General features: G+C 36.0%; 1 protein-coding gene across 2 annotated transcripts in view; it reads right to left on the reverse strand.

Moving 5' to 3' along the window:
* Positions 1–16792, reverse strand: part of LRRC7 (leucine rich repeat containing 7) — a 495696-nt gene that overhangs the window by 92525 nt on the left and 386379 nt on the right. For both annotated transcript variants that reach the window (XM_045835283.1, XM_045835282.1), the window contains 2 exons: positions 16174–16422; positions 11432–11632 (listed from right to left, as the gene is read on the reverse strand). In XM_045835283.1, coding sequence (XP_045691239.1) covers positions 11432–11632; positions 16174–16422 — 450 coding nt within the window. The remainder of the gene's footprint in view (positions 1–11431; positions 11633–16173; positions 16423–16792) is intronic.

The raw sequence follows: 16792 nt of genomic DNA on the forward strand, positions 1-16792 counted from the left end.
GTTGGTGCTACAGACTGAGTTTTTGTATTTTCTCAAAATTCATTTTAAAATCTATGTGATGGTATTTGGAGGTGGGGTCTTTAGTAGGTGATTAGTAAAGGTAGAGCCTTCATCAATGAGATTAGTGCCCTTATACAGTAGCGAGCTCCCTGGTTCCTTCCCTCATGTGAAGTCATAGAGAGAAGATGGCCATCTATGAACCAGAAAGCAGGCCCTCACCAGACATTACACCTGCTGGTGTCTTGGTCTTGGACTAATTGGCCTCAGTACTGTAGAAATAAATGTGCTTTGTTTATAAGCCACCCAGTCTGTGGTTTCTGTTATAGCAGCCTGAATGCTGTCAGAAAGTGAAGAAAAAGCAAACACAAACCCCACAATGCATGTATAAAGGAAAGTGAGAGCAGAGGAGAACTTGCATATCTTCTTGTCCTCCTCATTCATGTGGCTTTACTGGCTGTATTCTCTGTTCAGTGTAGTTAACACTGTAGGCATAGTGTTTGTAAAGAGAAAGTGATCAATAAATGTTGACCTTTCCTTTTCCCTTTTTCCTGCTGTATTTCCCTTTTCCTTGCTGTATATTTGTAATCTACTCCCCACCCCCCCGCCCCGTTTTCTGCTTCTGGTTCTGCCTACCTCAGTTGTTTTTCTTTTTTTTTCCCCTTGGATTTCCATATTTAACCACATACATAAATATACCATGAATGTGTGATACCCTCTTCAACATTATTGACAGTATAAACTAAATAATCACTCAAAAATGGTATACAAGGGCAAAGCATATAATGGAAATGCTTAATATACACTGATTAGTTAGATACCTGATTATCTTTTTTATCTGGGAGCTGAAAACATACAGTGTAGCACCATAATTTGGGGACAGTGATTTCAAGAGAAAAGATGACACTGAAAGCAACAGTTTCTCCTTGTTCTTAGATTGCTAAAAGTTGGGAAAAAATCTAGGCAGGGTGTCCAAACTTTTGGTGTCTCCAGACCACACTGGAAGAAGAAGCTTTGTCTTGGGCCACACATTAAACACATTGGAACATGTAATCACAAAAAAACTCATAGTATTTTAAGTAAATTTACAATTTTGTGTTGGGCTACCTTCTTAGCCATCCTAGGCCACATGCGGCCCACAGGCCATAGGTTGGATACTGCTGATCTAGAATCTTGATTTGAGAAAAGGTATTAAAGTGGGGGTTTGAAGATGGTGGTCAAGTAGTGGAAGCTCAGTCCACTTGCTTTTGCCTCAACTAGGATTCTCGGCTGATCTTCTGACAAATAACGTGAACAATCAATGAAATCTTAGCTGATATGAAATTTTGAGCAGAGGAGTACAGAAGATGCTTCACAACGGGTGGTAAAGAGATTTTATAAGTCCAAGGGGAAATACCTTGTGTGCAGTGCCCATAGCAGCAGAGAGATTGGTTAGAAATTGTAGCTTTTTGGTTCCCTCCCCTCCCAGGGCAGAGGACCCCAGTCCCAAGCAGGGAGTCCACAAACTCTTTCCAAGAGTGATGTGTGAGGATGTGTGAGGTCAGGGAAATCCAGGATACACACACACAGCAAGTAGCACGTCCATAGCTGCAGTGCCAAATGCCAACTTGGAGAGTGCCAGAGAGAGAGAGAGAGAGAGGGACTCTTATCTGCACCTGAGTTGGGTGGAGGCAGGATGCAGACAGCCATATCCCTGCGAGACTTCTGGCTTTTTGGAAAGGGGGCATACTCAGAAAGCCAGACAGTGACTTGGTGCTGCATGGTGTGCCACAGAGAGACTTTTTAAAAGAGGAGCTAAAGTGTGCTGGGCAGGGACTCTGTGTGCAGCTGCCCTGCCAACAAAGGGACAAGATTGAAAGTATAGTTTGCTCCCACTGAATATAGCTGGGCAGGGAGAGCAGAAAATTGCACAGCAAAGGGATTTCTGGCCCCAGCCCAGTTCAGTTAGCAAGCCAGGGATTACGCAAAACAGAGTTTGGGACTGTGTCTACCAAGAGGGCAGTGGGCTGAGAATTTAATGGGCAAGAGTTGAGTGCCGCAGATTATTATAAGAGTTCAGCCAGGCTGAATCCCCTTCCCCAACAGAATTCAAACCTTTGGGAAGGGGAGGTTGTACCCAGCCTCTACCTCCTGCAGAATTGCAAGCACCACATCCAACCGGGAAGCTTGTCAGGACAGGCCCAAGAACCCCCTGCAGGGTGTATATCTGCAGGAGAAAGGCAATAGAATCCGCAAATAGAGTAATTTTGAACTTCTCTCAGGAAGACAAAATACACTAGTTCCTAGGGTCCTATTCTACTGAGGCCTGCAAAGTAGGGAGATCAGAAATTGGGGCAGCAAAGGGGAATCAGAGCTCTGCCTAGCCTTGTCTCTCACACAGAGCTGCCAATGGCACCAAACAGAAAAGAGCTGATTTTCTTACACAGATTGGCCCCTTCCTTGAAACAGTTAGTTCATCAGAAATTATACATTATTGGAAACAAGCTGGGATAGACCAAGATAGGTGGCACAGGGGCAGGGGAAACACAAGCACAATTTTCCCAGGAGGCTGAACAGCACCTCCCGGGGGGGGGTGGAGAACCAGGGGTCTTGTCCTCCTGATCACAATAGAAGGCCCTCTAGAGGCTGGTAAAGATGGTACATGTGGTGCTACCAGAAGTTACAATCCACACCTGGACCTTCAGCTGATACAAAGCCAGAGGCAGATCCCGAAGGAGAAGAAAGAAGGCAAATGTGAAACTCTGCTGAGATAAATTCTACCTTGTTCTTTTCCAGAATTTGCAATATTTTTTCTCTCCTGTGGTCCTTTAACATTTCTTCATTTTCTTCAACTGTATTCCAACTAACTCACTATTTTTATTTTTTATTTTTCATTCTTTTTATTTAGATTTTTACATATTTTTAACCTTATTTTTATTTCCAATGTCACATTGTATGCTTCCTTTGTCTTACTCCACTTTGCCTTCTTCCTACCCTTTCTTATTTTCATTGTAAATTTTATTTACCCCCTCTCTACACTTTGTTCCTATTCCCTACACTTACTATTTCTCCTCCTTCTATCTTCTCAAAATCATTCTTCTTTGCTTTAATCAGCTCTCATTCCTTTTCTCTTTTTTATAATCTTGTTTTCTCTCTACCTTTACAAATTATTGCTTGTTTGGCATGGATATTGTGGTTATTGCTCTTTTTCCTTCAGTTTGTTCACTATTTGTTCACTATTTTTTAATTTCAAATCTCATAGGTTACTCTCTCCCTGTCTTACTCCATTTTGCCTTCTTCCTTCCCTTGCTTATTTGAGTTTGGATTTTATTTTTTCCTTACTCTTAATCTGGATTTTATTCCTTATTATTATTATTTCCTTCCCCTCTGTCCTCCCAAAATAATTTTTCTTTACTGTAGACATCTCATGTTCTCTTTTCTCTTCCTTGTAATATTCTTATTCTCTTTTTACCTTTATTAATCTTTGCTCATAGGTCATTGTTAACCTTGTGTGATTTTTCTGTAATTTTTTTTCCTATTGGGTCACAGTTTTTGTAATTTTATTCAAACCTCTTATTATATTCTTCCCTTTTCTTCATTTTGCCATCACCCTTCCCCCTTTTACTTATGTTTTAAATTTTATTTTCTCCCTTTCTTTACCTTGTTTCTATTCCCTACTCTTATTATTTCTCCTCCCTCTTCTCTTTCAAAATCATTTCTCCCTCCTTTAGTCATTTCATATTCTTTTTTTCTATCTTATAATATTCTTAATCTCTTTCAACCTTTATTAATCTTTGCTGATTTGCAGTTGATATTGCTGGTATGGGTTTGGCTTTCAGGGTGGTATCACTTTGTTAACCAGCACCTGTACAACAGCTTACAGGATGTGGTAGGGGTTGTGACTCTCACTTAGATAGCCAAAGGGGAGGGCCCACCAATGAATGAGCCATCAATATCAAAGCCCAAGTACAACAAGAGAACCCACATAAATGGAATAAAGGGCATCCCTAAGCATGCAGGTCAGGAGATTAAAGAGACTGTACCACTAAGTCCAATGGAAGGCCACTTCATGAAGACAAGTAGTCAAAGCAGAGCTATCTGAGACACAGAAACAAAAAAGAGTCACTTGAAATAGGGAGACAAAGAAATAACCCCCAACTGAAAGGAAAGGAGGAATCCCTAGAAAAAGAGCTAAATGAAATTGAGGCGAGAAGTCTATCAGACATAGAGTTCAAAATGATGGTTATAAGCATGTTCAAGGAACTCAGTGAGAAGTACAAGGAAGTTTAAGAAAGCAACAAAGAATTTAGTGGGAACTACAGTAGCATGAAAAAGAACATAGAAACTGTGAATAAGAACCAGGAATAAATGAAGAATGCAATATCTGAAATGAAGAATACACTAGAAAGAATTAAAAGCAGGCTAGATGAAGCAGAGGACCAAACCAGTGATCTAGAAGACAAAGTAGGAAAAAATACCCAGCCAGAGTAACAAAACAAAACAAAAAATAAAGATTCAAAAGGAATGAGGATAGTTTAAGGGAGCTTCAGGACAACATGAAACATAACAATACTCATATCATGGGAATACCAGAAGGAGAAGAAAAAGAGCCAGCAGTAGAAAATGTGTTTGAAAAAATAGTGACAGAAAAATTCCTTAACTTGGTGAAGGAAAAAAGTCATACAAGTTCAGGAAGCACAGAAGGTCCCAATCAAGATGAATCAGAAGGGGCCAACTCCAAGACACATAATAATTAAAATGGCAAAATTTAAAGACAAAGAGAGAATCTTAAAGGCAGCAAGGAAGACACAACCAGTAACATACTAGGGAGCTCCAATAAGGCTGGCCGCTGATTTCTCAAGAGAAACACTATAAACCAGAAGAGATTGGAATGAAATATTTCAAGTAATGGAAAACATGGGCCTGTACTCAAGACTACTGTTTCCAGCAAGGTTCCCATTTAAAATGGAAGGTGAAATAAAGAGCTTCCTAGACCAAAAGAAAGCTGAAAGAGTATATTTCCACCAACACAGCATAGCAAGAGATGCTAATGGGATTGCTAGAAGGAAGAAGAAGAAGGAGGAAGAGGAGGAGGAGGAGAAAAAGGAGGAGGAGGAAGAGAGAGAGAGAGAAAGAGAGAGAGAGAGAGAGAGAGAGAGAATAGGTTACACAGGTATGGAAAAAATGGCAATGAATAAGCACCTATCAATAATAACCTTAAATGCAAATGGATTAAATGCTCCAATCAAAAGACATATGGTAGCTGAATGGATAAGAAAACATGACCCACATATATGCTGTCTATAAGAGACCCACTTCAGAACAAAAGATCTACACAGGCTGAAAGTTAAGGGATGGAAAAAAATATTCCAACCAAATGGACATGAGAAAAAAGTTGAGGTATCAATACTTATATCAGACAAAATAGACTTCTAAACAAAGGCCATAAAAAGAGACAAAGAAGGTAACCACATAATACTAAAAGGATTAGTTCAACAAGAGAATATAACCCTTATAAACACATATGCACCCAACATAGGAGTACCTAAATATATAAGGAAAATCTCAGAGGACTTCAAGAAAGACATTGATAAGGAAACTTCTAGTCAAGATAGCAGTGTAGGCAGACTTGGCTCCCCTCCTCCCACAAACACATCAAAATTACAAAAATATAGAAAAACCGTCACTCAGAACCATCAGATACTGAATTGAATGGAAATATGACAACTACAGAATTAAAGAAGAAAGATATCAACAACAACACAGTCATTGTTGGGGATTTTAACATCCCACTGCCAACAACAGATAGGTCTTCCAAACAAAGAATCAACAATGATATTGTGGCACTGAACAACACTGTAGATCAAATGAACTTTGCTGATAATATGCAGAACTTTTCATCTCAGAGAAGCAAAATATTCATTCTTTTCAAATGCACATAGAACATTTTCAAAGATAAACTACACATAAAGCAAAACAAGCCTCAACAAGTCAAGAAAATTGAAATCATATTAAGCATGTGCTCAGATCACAATGGATTGAAACTAGGACCTAACCTCAAGGAAAAAAACCTAAACACATTCAAATACATGGAGACTGAATACCATGTTATTGAATAATGAATGGATTAACAATGAGATCAAGGAAGAAATCAAAATGTTTCAGGAAGCAAATGAAAATGAACAATCCAAAACCTATGGGACACAGAGAAGGCAGTCCTGAGAGAGAAGGTCATAGCAATATGGTTCTATTTAAAGAAGATAGAAAAATTTCAAATAAACAACCAAACTCTAAGTTTACAAGAGCTAGAGAAACAACAATAAACAAAGCCCAGAGCAAGTAGAAGGAAGGAAATAATCAAGGTCAGAGCAGAATTAAATGTCATAGAGACTAAAAAAAAAAACTACTCAAAGAATCAAAAATCCAGGAGCTGGTTCTTTGAAAAAATAAAATTGATAATCCTTTAACCAGATCCATCAAGAAAAAAAGACAGAGGGCCCAAAGAAGTAAAATCAGAAATGAAAGAGAAGTTACAAATGATATCACAGAAATACAAAGGATTTTAAGAAATTACTATGAGCAACTATATGCCAAGAAATTGGACAACCTAAGCGAAATGGACAAATTTCCAGAAACATACAATCTTCCAAAACTGAATCAAGAAGAAGCAGAAAGCCTGACTAGATTGATAACAACTAGTGAAATTGAAGCAGTAATCAAAAAACTCCCTGCTTATAAAAGCCCTGGACTGGATTGCTTCACAGGTGAGTTTTGCTAAGCATTTCAAAAAGAACTAACTCCTACTCTTCTCAAATTATCCCCAAAAACTTAAGAAGAGGGAAGATTTCCAAACTTTTTATGAGGACAGTATCATCCTAATTCCAAAACTGCGTAAAGACACAACAAAGAAAGAAAACCGCAGACCAATGTCTCTGATGAACACAGACACTAAAATCCTCAACAAAATATTGGCAATGCAGATTCAGCAATACATTAAAAAGATAATACACTACAACAAAGTGGGATTCATTCCAGGGATGCAAGGATGGTACAATATTTGCAAATAAATAAATGTAATATACCATATAAACAAAATGAAGGACAAAAATCACATGATCCTATCAATAGATGCTGAATAAGCATTTAATAAAACCCAGCACGCATTTATGATAAAAACACTCAGAAAAGTGGGAATAGAAGGAGCATTCCTCGACATAATAAAGGCAATGTGTGTGAAACCTACAGCCAACATTATACTCAATGGGCAAAAACTGAAAACCTTCCCCTTAAGTTTAGAACCAGATAAGGGTATCCATTTTCACCACTCTTATTCAACATAGTACTGGAAGTTCTAGCCACAGTGATCAGACCAGAAATAGAAATGAAAGGCATACAAATTGGAAGGAGGAAGTAAAACTGCCATTATTTGCTGGCAATATGATAGTGTACATAGAAAACCTTATAGTCTCCACCAAAAATACTTGACCTGATAATGAATTTGGAAAAATGGTGAGATAACAGTTGATACTCAGAAATTGAAGGCATCTTTTTATACCAACAGTGAAATATCCGAAACAGAAATCAGGAAAAATATCCCATTTGTTATAGCAGCAGATAAATAAAGCACGTAGGATTAAATTTAACCAAGGAAGTAAAAGACCTGTACTCAGGAAACTATAGAATACTGAAGAAAGGAATTAAGGAAGATGCAAATGAATGGAAGCATATACTATGTTCATGGATTGGAAGAATTAACATAATTAAAATGTTTATACTACCCAAAGCAATCTATAAATTCAACAAAATTCCTATTAAAATACCAATGGCATATTTCACAGATCTAGAACAAATATTTCAAAAATTTATATGAAACCCAAAACAACCCCAAATAGCCTCAGCAATCTTCAGAAAGAAGACCAAAGTAAAAGGGATCACAATACCTGATATAAAACTATATTACAAGGCCAGTGTCATCAAAACAGTCTGCTATTGGCTTAAGAACAGACACATAAATCAATGGAACAGAATAGAGATCCTAGAAATGTCACGATACCATAATAGTCCTAGAAACATAGGCAATAAAATTTCAGATATCCCATGTGACAATATTTTTGCCAATATGTCTCCTAGGGCAAAGGAAATAAAGGAAAAAGTAAACAAATGCGACTACATCAAATTAAAAAAGATTCTGCACAGTTAAAGAAATCATCATCAAAATGAAAAGTGAGTAGACCATATGGGAGAACATACTTGCCAATAACACACTGGATAAGGATTTGATGTCCAAAATATGTAAATACCAGGAAGACAAATAATCCAATTAAAAGATGGGCCAAGGACCTGAATAGACACTTCTCTAAGAAGACATATTAAAAAATGCTCAACATTACTAGCCATCAGAGAAAAGCAAATTAAAACCACAATGAGATATCACTTCACACTGGTCAGAATGGCCATCATTAACAAAACAAACAACAAGTGCTGGTGAGGCTGCAGAGAAAAGGGAACCCTAGTGCACTGTTGGTGGGAATGAAGACTGGTGCAGCCACTGTGGAAAACAATATGGAATTTCCTCAAAAAAACTAAAAATGGAACTGCCTTTTGACCCAGTGATTCCTCTGCTGGGAATATACCATAAGAATCCTGAATCACCAGTTCAAAAGTACTTACACACCCCTGTGTTCATAGCAGCTCTATTTATAATAGCCAAGTGCTGGAAACAGCCTAATTTCCCCATCAGTAAATGAGTGGATTAAAAAATTGTGGTCCCTTTACACAATGGAATACTATGCAACAGAAAGAAAGAACTCTTACCTTTTGTGACAGCATAGATGAAACTGGGAAATATTATGCTAAGTGAAACAAGCCAGTTGGTGAAAGGCAAATACCATATCATCTTACCTGTAAGAGGAGCCTAATGAACAAAATAAACTAATGAACAAAATATAACCAGAGGCATGGAAAAATGGAACAGACTGACAGTGACCAGAGGGGAGGGAGGAGAGGATAATGGCAGAAAGAAGGGGAAGGGACTAGTTAAAGAACACGTATGAATGACCCATGGACATGGACAACAGGGTGGGAATTGACTGTGGGAGCAGGGCATAGGATGGGTGGAGGAGGTCAAAGGGGAAAAATTGGAACAACTGTAATAGAATAACAATAAAAAACAGAAAAAGTATTGAAGTTACCAGTGAAAAGGAAGGGTGGACCAGAAATAAATATAACCTGAAGGTTGAGTTTCAATCTTCTCTCTACTGAGCTTGGCTACTGTAGTTAATTAAGAGGCTTAGGCAATAAGAAGCCATTGTAGATTTTTAAAATGGGCCAAATATATGGTGATGGAAGATGATTTGACTTTGGGTGGTGGGTACACAATGTAATATACAGATAAAATGTACACTTGAAACCTATATGATCTAATTAACCAATGTCATCTCAATGAATGTAACTAAAAATTAACAAATAAATAAAAAAACTTTAGAAAGGACGGCAAAATTTGATTTGTGCTAGAAAGATCATCAGTAAGGCTTGGAGGGAGCTGAGGACAAGGTGAGCCAGGAAGTTGACAGTTTTTACACTAATGCAAGACATAGTTGAGGACCTGAAAAGATAACAGGAGAAACAAATGTATAGACTTTGGTGATTGTTTGGAAGGGGAAGGGAGTGGGGTAAAAGTAGGGAAAAGGAATCAGAATACCACCCAAATTTCTAGCTTAAATAAGGAAGTAGATGATAATGGTGCAAGCTGAGATCAAGATCAGGGATACAGGTGCAGAAGTGAGTGAGGGGAAGAAACATTCAATTTAGCTATGGACTTGTTAAGTTTGAAATACTTGTGGGACAATTTTAAAATCTATTTCTTCCACTAAAATGATTATTAAATTCATAACCAAAGCCATCTTTTCCTTACCTCACCTATTGCATCCTTGTATTAAGTAATACAAGGATGTATTTTACAATCTCTTCAGTTGTAGTAAAATTACTCAGTTTATGAATTATCATGATCTCACAGTTATTTTAATGTTAAACTGTGATTACATGGGATTTAAATACAAAGTATGTTTTTACTATGTACCTTCCAGAAGTTGTTTTTCTGCCCTTTTTATACTATTGCAATATCTCAGACATTAGAGAAAAGTATGTTGCTCTATTACAGCATAGCTATAATATTTTGGAATGTAGAAGTAAATAATACTGATTTTATAAACAAAGAGAAAAAGGCAACAAAAATGAATGTTTACTTAAGTTTTCTTTCCTACGTATCCATGTGTGTGCCTCTCTTCTGGGCTGGCTGGAATGGAATTTCCACAGACAGATCTGCACACCACGCTTAATTTTGCTCGAGCTTTTCACTTGTCCTGGAATGCCATCCTCTCTTTTTGATTTTAAAATAATCACCCAGTTATTAATATGTAGTTCAACATTAAACTGCTTCAAGTAACTTTTAACTGATAGGCAATTATTGGTATTCTCTCCAATTTCTTAGGGTATTATATTCTCCATCACACAACCAACCTTATAATTGTATTTCATATATTTCCTAATTACTTCGAATTTGTTAAGTTTACCTGTCTAGGGTCTAAATTAGTGCAGAAACTATGCACACATCTTGTATTTCTCCTCTCTCTCCCACAGGGTTTAGCACAGTGCTAAATATACAGTTGGTGTTTAATCAGTGCAACAAATTGATGCTCTGAAATGCAGATTTGTAAAAGAGTTTTGCCAATGTAAATTTTAGAGAAGTAGTTATAGCAACTTCTAGATGCTTTCATACCAATTACGTTTCTAATGAAGATAAAAGGTGAGAAGCAAATTATCGGAAGAGTTGATGAGATAGTGAAGAGGTGGCATACATGTAGTTGAATTCTTTTCAGACCAAACAAATTGATAAGGATGAATATATAACTCATTCTACAATATAGAAATGAAGTTGACATGATTAAATGGAAAAAGCTGAATTTCTAAGTTATCTCCTCTTTTGTGGTTGTTAATAGTAGTGTTTCCTTGGAGAGACTGCAACCAAAACACAAAACATTTAAAAAATTTTTTGTGTCTGAATCTGAATTTTACTGAGATTTATAGAATACAAAAATCTTCAGTTAGCCACTTCTAATTACTCATACAATAAAAGTTTGGTGTTGCCAAAAGGATATCATGAAAATGACATAACGCATGAACTGGCCAGGGCTAGCTGGGTGAGCAAATTATTTTTTCTGTGTGTATTGGAACTTTTGGAGCCGTATTAATGATTTTAGGCCATGAGGGCATCATTTATCTGTGATTTATTCAAATGCAACCCTCATAGTTTGAAATAGTAGAGAGACTGCATTTATACTTTGAGAAATAAAATGTACTTTTTAAGGAAAATCTATTCAGTTAAAAAAGATAACATATCATTTAGTTATTCAAAAAATCCAAACCACACTGGCAATTACCAATAACCTTGAAATACCTCCATTGTAATCTCCTTTGGGGCTACAGGCCACTTGTGTTCATATTTTTCTTTCACAGTTTGCTCCGTGTTAGAAGTTGGATTTGAATTCTCAACACGCACTCCATGGCTTGGCTTACCCACCAGATTTTGAACAGATTTTACCATATTCTTTAAATCCTCTGGGTAAGGAGTTGGATATCGTTTTAGGTTTATTTCAACCTAGAAGTTTATAAAAAGAAATTTAACATAAAAATACCTTCAGCAAGCATGTTCACAAAACTACTCCATTTTTCATGTAGTAGCATAAGCAAATGCAGTATAGTGAGCGTGGAGCTGGCTGAGAAATTGCTATGTAGATTAGAAGATTTAGTGTTTGCCTCTCACTCTGCTTGTGGGACTTTCCACCCCGACCCACCCTTGCAGATTAAACCCAATTTTGGGATTATATCCTATCTTTAGACCTACCCTCTAATGGTTGAAATAGCAGTACATTCAACACTTAAGTGACTGGTAATCTCTGAAAAATTTCATTGTGATTATTAGCTGCTTTTATACTTCAGGGGCTCATCCTTTCCTTGACTTATTATTTATATCATTATTTTGATGTTAAAATATATTTGAAATATTAATGCAGGTGATGGAGGAGACCCCAAAGATTTACAAGTAGAGTGAATTATCCTTTATTTAAAAATTGGGAGGTGACAATATCTGCTACCCAAATATCAGCTTATGTTAACTAGCATGTTATATCAAAAGGTAGGGTAGATAATTCTTATTAATATTTAAGAGAGTATGTTTCAGGGTGGCTTTAAATTTAATCTTTACCCTAATAAAGTAATGTGCTTTGTATGTAATATCTTACAATAAAGAGAAATAAAAAATTGTGAGCATTTTCTACGATACTCTAGGCAAACATATACATTATGGCTTATGTCTACCCAGATAGTTATTTCCACTCTTGAAATCCTTTCTGGTGTATCATATATATAGATGATTATTAATGGTTATTTTTCCCATTTAATTTAGATGGAGAAAATATGAGACATTCCATATAGAATATTCAAACATCACAGTACTTATATCACTTAAGTGGAATAGATACAAATTGTTATTGTTGATTCAAAAGCAATGGGAGGAAAATAAGGGGCAGATTTACTTGGTCAGACTTGTTCAAAAATCATGACTTTTTGCATCTGAGTAGAACCAACTTTAAAAAATGAAATGGCTTATGTGATTGTGGCAAGTATGTGTCTCTGGAAAGTGTGTGTGAGGGAGAGTTTGAGGAGGAGCAGGTGGAAGACAAGCTGAAGAAGTGTGGGAATGAGAGAGGGAGAAAGAAAGAGGGAAGGGCACACATACCCATCCCCATACACCCGTGTAATTCATGGGATGTAAGAGGCTGTGGTGGTGGTATAGATCTGAGGATTATGAATATGAACCCAAACACTTTTGCTCATCTGCAGTTTTTAGCAAATCCACCAACTTTGTCATTCTAGTGTTTCATCTTTCTTGTGGCTCATTTCCTTTCTCAAATACTGCTATTGGACTTCCCTAGATGATTTCTAATATTCCTTTCTATATCAAAAAATAGAAAATTATTTTTTCCCATAAATTTTTGGAAAGCTCATGAAAAACCAGATAATTTTGCTAGTGTAAGTAATGTTGAAATATAATTTAATCTTTTATACTCCCAAATATATAAGGATGAAATTAATAGCATATAGAAATAAAGCTACAGAAATATAACCCAAGAAAAATTTAGACTTTACAGAAAAAGTATAAGTTTTTAAAGTATAATATAAATATATTTAAGGGTACTTAACTTATAATGCATTCTTAAATAAACATGAAAAGAATGATTCCATATTAGACAAGGCCCATTTGAATGCATGCATATTGGATATGCTGTTTGAATTGTAGTAGAAATGTTAATCACAAATTAAATCTATGTTTTAAATTATATTGCTGAACTTGTTTCAAAGTACCTGATATCAAAGGACTAAAAGTCAAGTTCTACATTTAAAAATGTAAATTGTAGAATGGTATGACTATTATGCCAATTAAAAACATTTTAATTTTTAATTACCAGCAGAATATGAATGAAAAATATTTTCAAGTAGGTCATTAAATTAAAATTCTATGTACCTTAAAGTATCCTCAATGCTAACATTGTGCTTCTAATTAAATCAAAGGCAAGAATGTGAAGTGTTCTTTAATTGAATTAAGTACTTCACTGAATAATGTAATTTCCTTTTTTTTACAGGTGCTATGTCCCATCTGACACAATTACATGACTATTTGCTAATGGCTATGGTACCAATATTTTCTGTTTATTTTATAAGCAAATTAATGTGATACTGTGGTCACATTACCAGAATATGTTTAGGTATTTTTTCTCTGTAAAATTTTTTAAATCTGCAGCAAATGAAGCTCAAGCTTTGGGGCTTGTCACTCATGAATGTGTTCTTTCCAAAGCCTTGTGAGAAGCCCTACTTATGTGTTTACATGGTTATTTTATATTTTTGTCTTAAAAGGCCCCTGGGAAAACTGTGGAAACATCAGGTCTCATAAAGCTTGGATTTGTTCCACCTGGACAATTTGCTCCTTGCTTTCCATTTACTAGTTCCTCAGCAGAACTTACTGGAGTTGGAGTCAGAAGACCTACATAGAAGCCAGAGGTACCTAGACTAGCTATCAGTTTTCTCCTGACATCACATGAGAGTGATGATCTCTCTCCCACACACTTGTGTTAATGGAGAGCTAAAATGAGATAATATATGTGATAGTCCTTTGAAAATTTATGGACTCTAGGCAGAGATTAGATACTATTTCTAATATCATATTCTACTTATGTAGTTTAAAATGAAGATTCCTTTAGCACTCTAGATTCTACTATACCTGTCTAGCCACAATACCCATAACTGTCTAAATTGTTCTTCAGACTGTACGCAGCAACAACTATGATTTCTTCAGTACTTGCCATGTATTGGGCACCATGAAAAATGTTTTATAGGGGTATTTATTTTAGTATTAGTTATTTATGTGATAATACCTATTCATTATTTACCATATACCTTTAAATGATTAATGACTAATAATATTAATTAATAATTTATGATTATAATGATAACTCATGACCCATTAAAGCATGTTCCCATTTTGTGGGGGAAAAATAACCCAGGGATTCAGACAGAATGAGTTACTCGCCCAGGGTCACACAGCTAATAGGCGGCAATGACCAAATTCAAACTCAGCTCTTTGACTCCAAAGTTTATGCTATGTAAGTTACTTGGCTCAGAGCTATTCTCTGTTATAGGTAGAGGACATATTTGTACCATCTTGTGGAAGAAATACCATAAGTCTAAAATGTAAATTTTATTGAGTTAAATGAGATAATTTTAATTTTTTGTAATAATTAAAATATATTAATAACTCACTAATACCCAAATACAAAAGCAGTTTCTATATATTTGTGTATATATAGGCTAAAAATATTCCCTTATTCTAATATGGGATAAAATATATAAAAATTCATTTATTATACATGTAGTTGGGAAAAATCTGTCAGTTATGTTCTTACCAAATGTTGTATATATCACTCACCATAAAGTATTTGCTCATTTCACATAAACATTTTATTAAAATGCAAGATATTTACTGAAATGCTATTTATTTTAATTTTGAGAAATAGAAATGTTTCACAAGATTCTCTATATCTCAGATCTAAACAAAGTGCAGTAAATGCAAATAGCAGCTGCAAGATGTTGGAGACTCCCCAAAATTTAGCAATGAGGAAAGAATTAGTGCTCATAATTAGGGCATTTAGAAGTGATATTTTGAATATACAGAACTATAGTTTTCTTATATAAGTGTTAAATTTTAATTTGATTTGGTTGTAAATTCCAGTAAGAGAAATAATAGTTAATGCTTTGATTATTGATTGTTAAATACTTATATTAGAAATTAAATGGAACATTTTAGATACATAGCAGTTTTAGTTAGGAAAATGCATTCTCAGCTTGCCTTATATTATAGAAAGAATATAAGACAGAATAAGAATCTAGTCCATTACATGTGGATGACAAAGTTTACAAAAAAATGCCATGTTTTTTTCACATCCCATTAAGACTTGTTTTTCTTCCTTAAACTCTTACACACCCAGCCCATGGAGGTAAAGAAACCCTATTTGCCACAACTCCCAAACCAATCTTCTCTTATAGGAATTCTCATCTGTGCCTTTAGATTAAAGAGAAATTGATACTTTTCGATAGATGCCATCTTTGTGCTTAAAGTTTACTCTTGGCAAATCTTAATTCAAATCCCATGCTATTTTAAGAATCAAGTTTAGTTATTTAATCTTCCCCAGAATTAATGTTTTTAAAAAATGTGTGTATGTGTGGGGTAATTTCGAATTTATCAATAGTGTCATCAACATTCTGCTTGACTATTGGTATTCCCACACTTTAAATTAAAAAATATTAAAACAAAGCAAAATGAAGCACCCAATTTAAAAACCATGCCAGATATCCCACCATTAGGCACTTCATTATGCGGTTCCCTCCCCTCTGACTCAGGTGATCCCACCCCACTGCTAATGTCAATGAACAAAAATTAAATTGGGATCAAACACTGGCAATTGGTACGTTTCTGTGACCAACATTTCTTATCCCAAGTCATGCAGAACATACCCCATTAACCACTGTTCCAAGGGAGGTTCGCCTTTACATGGGAGATTCTACTACCCCAACACCTAGGCCTACCTGTCTGCCACTTAGAGAGGGAAGAGTGGTGGATTGTGCTGCAACTGGCAATGGAGTGCACATGCTCCTTTCCTGCTGGAGGCCACTGATACAACCCCATGCCAGCTGTGGGTCATTCTGGGGGACGGGCATATCTTGGATCTGCTGATCACACCTGGCCCATGGTGTGCAGCAATCGCCAGACAGTCTGGCAGGTTGCAGAGTAATCCCACGCTGGCCCCTTTCCCAGGGGGCTTGGCAGGAGTGATCCTGTGGGAGAAGGAATCTCCATTTTCTGGGAGAAAGAGGAGCACTGTAGCAACACTTTCACTTTATCATTTTTCTACTCTTGATTTTTTTTCACTCTGGGTAATGCATTTAAAACAACCATCAGATAATTAGTTTTAACTCTATGTAATAAAACAGTAGCAATATCATATGAAGCTAAAGTGTCACAATTTCTTCACACAATGCAGCATTCATACTACACTATACACACTATAAGTAGGGCATTACACTGTACTCTATTTGGAAGTTGATGGCATAGGTCACTGGTTCTTTTTCAAGTTTTGTGAAAATTAAAGCTAAAGTTGTGCTATATTTAAAGTATGTGTAATGAACCAGAAAAGTGTGATTAATT

The sequence above is a fragment of the Phyllostomus hastatus genome, unplaced genomic scaffold, assembly GCF_019186645.2.
Source record: "Phyllostomus hastatus isolate PE091 unplaced genomic scaffold, TTU_PhHast_1.1 phas_contig_209, whole genome shotgun sequence".
NCBI lineage: Eukaryota > Metazoa > Chordata > Mammalia > Chiroptera > Phyllostomidae > Phyllostomus > Phyllostomus hastatus.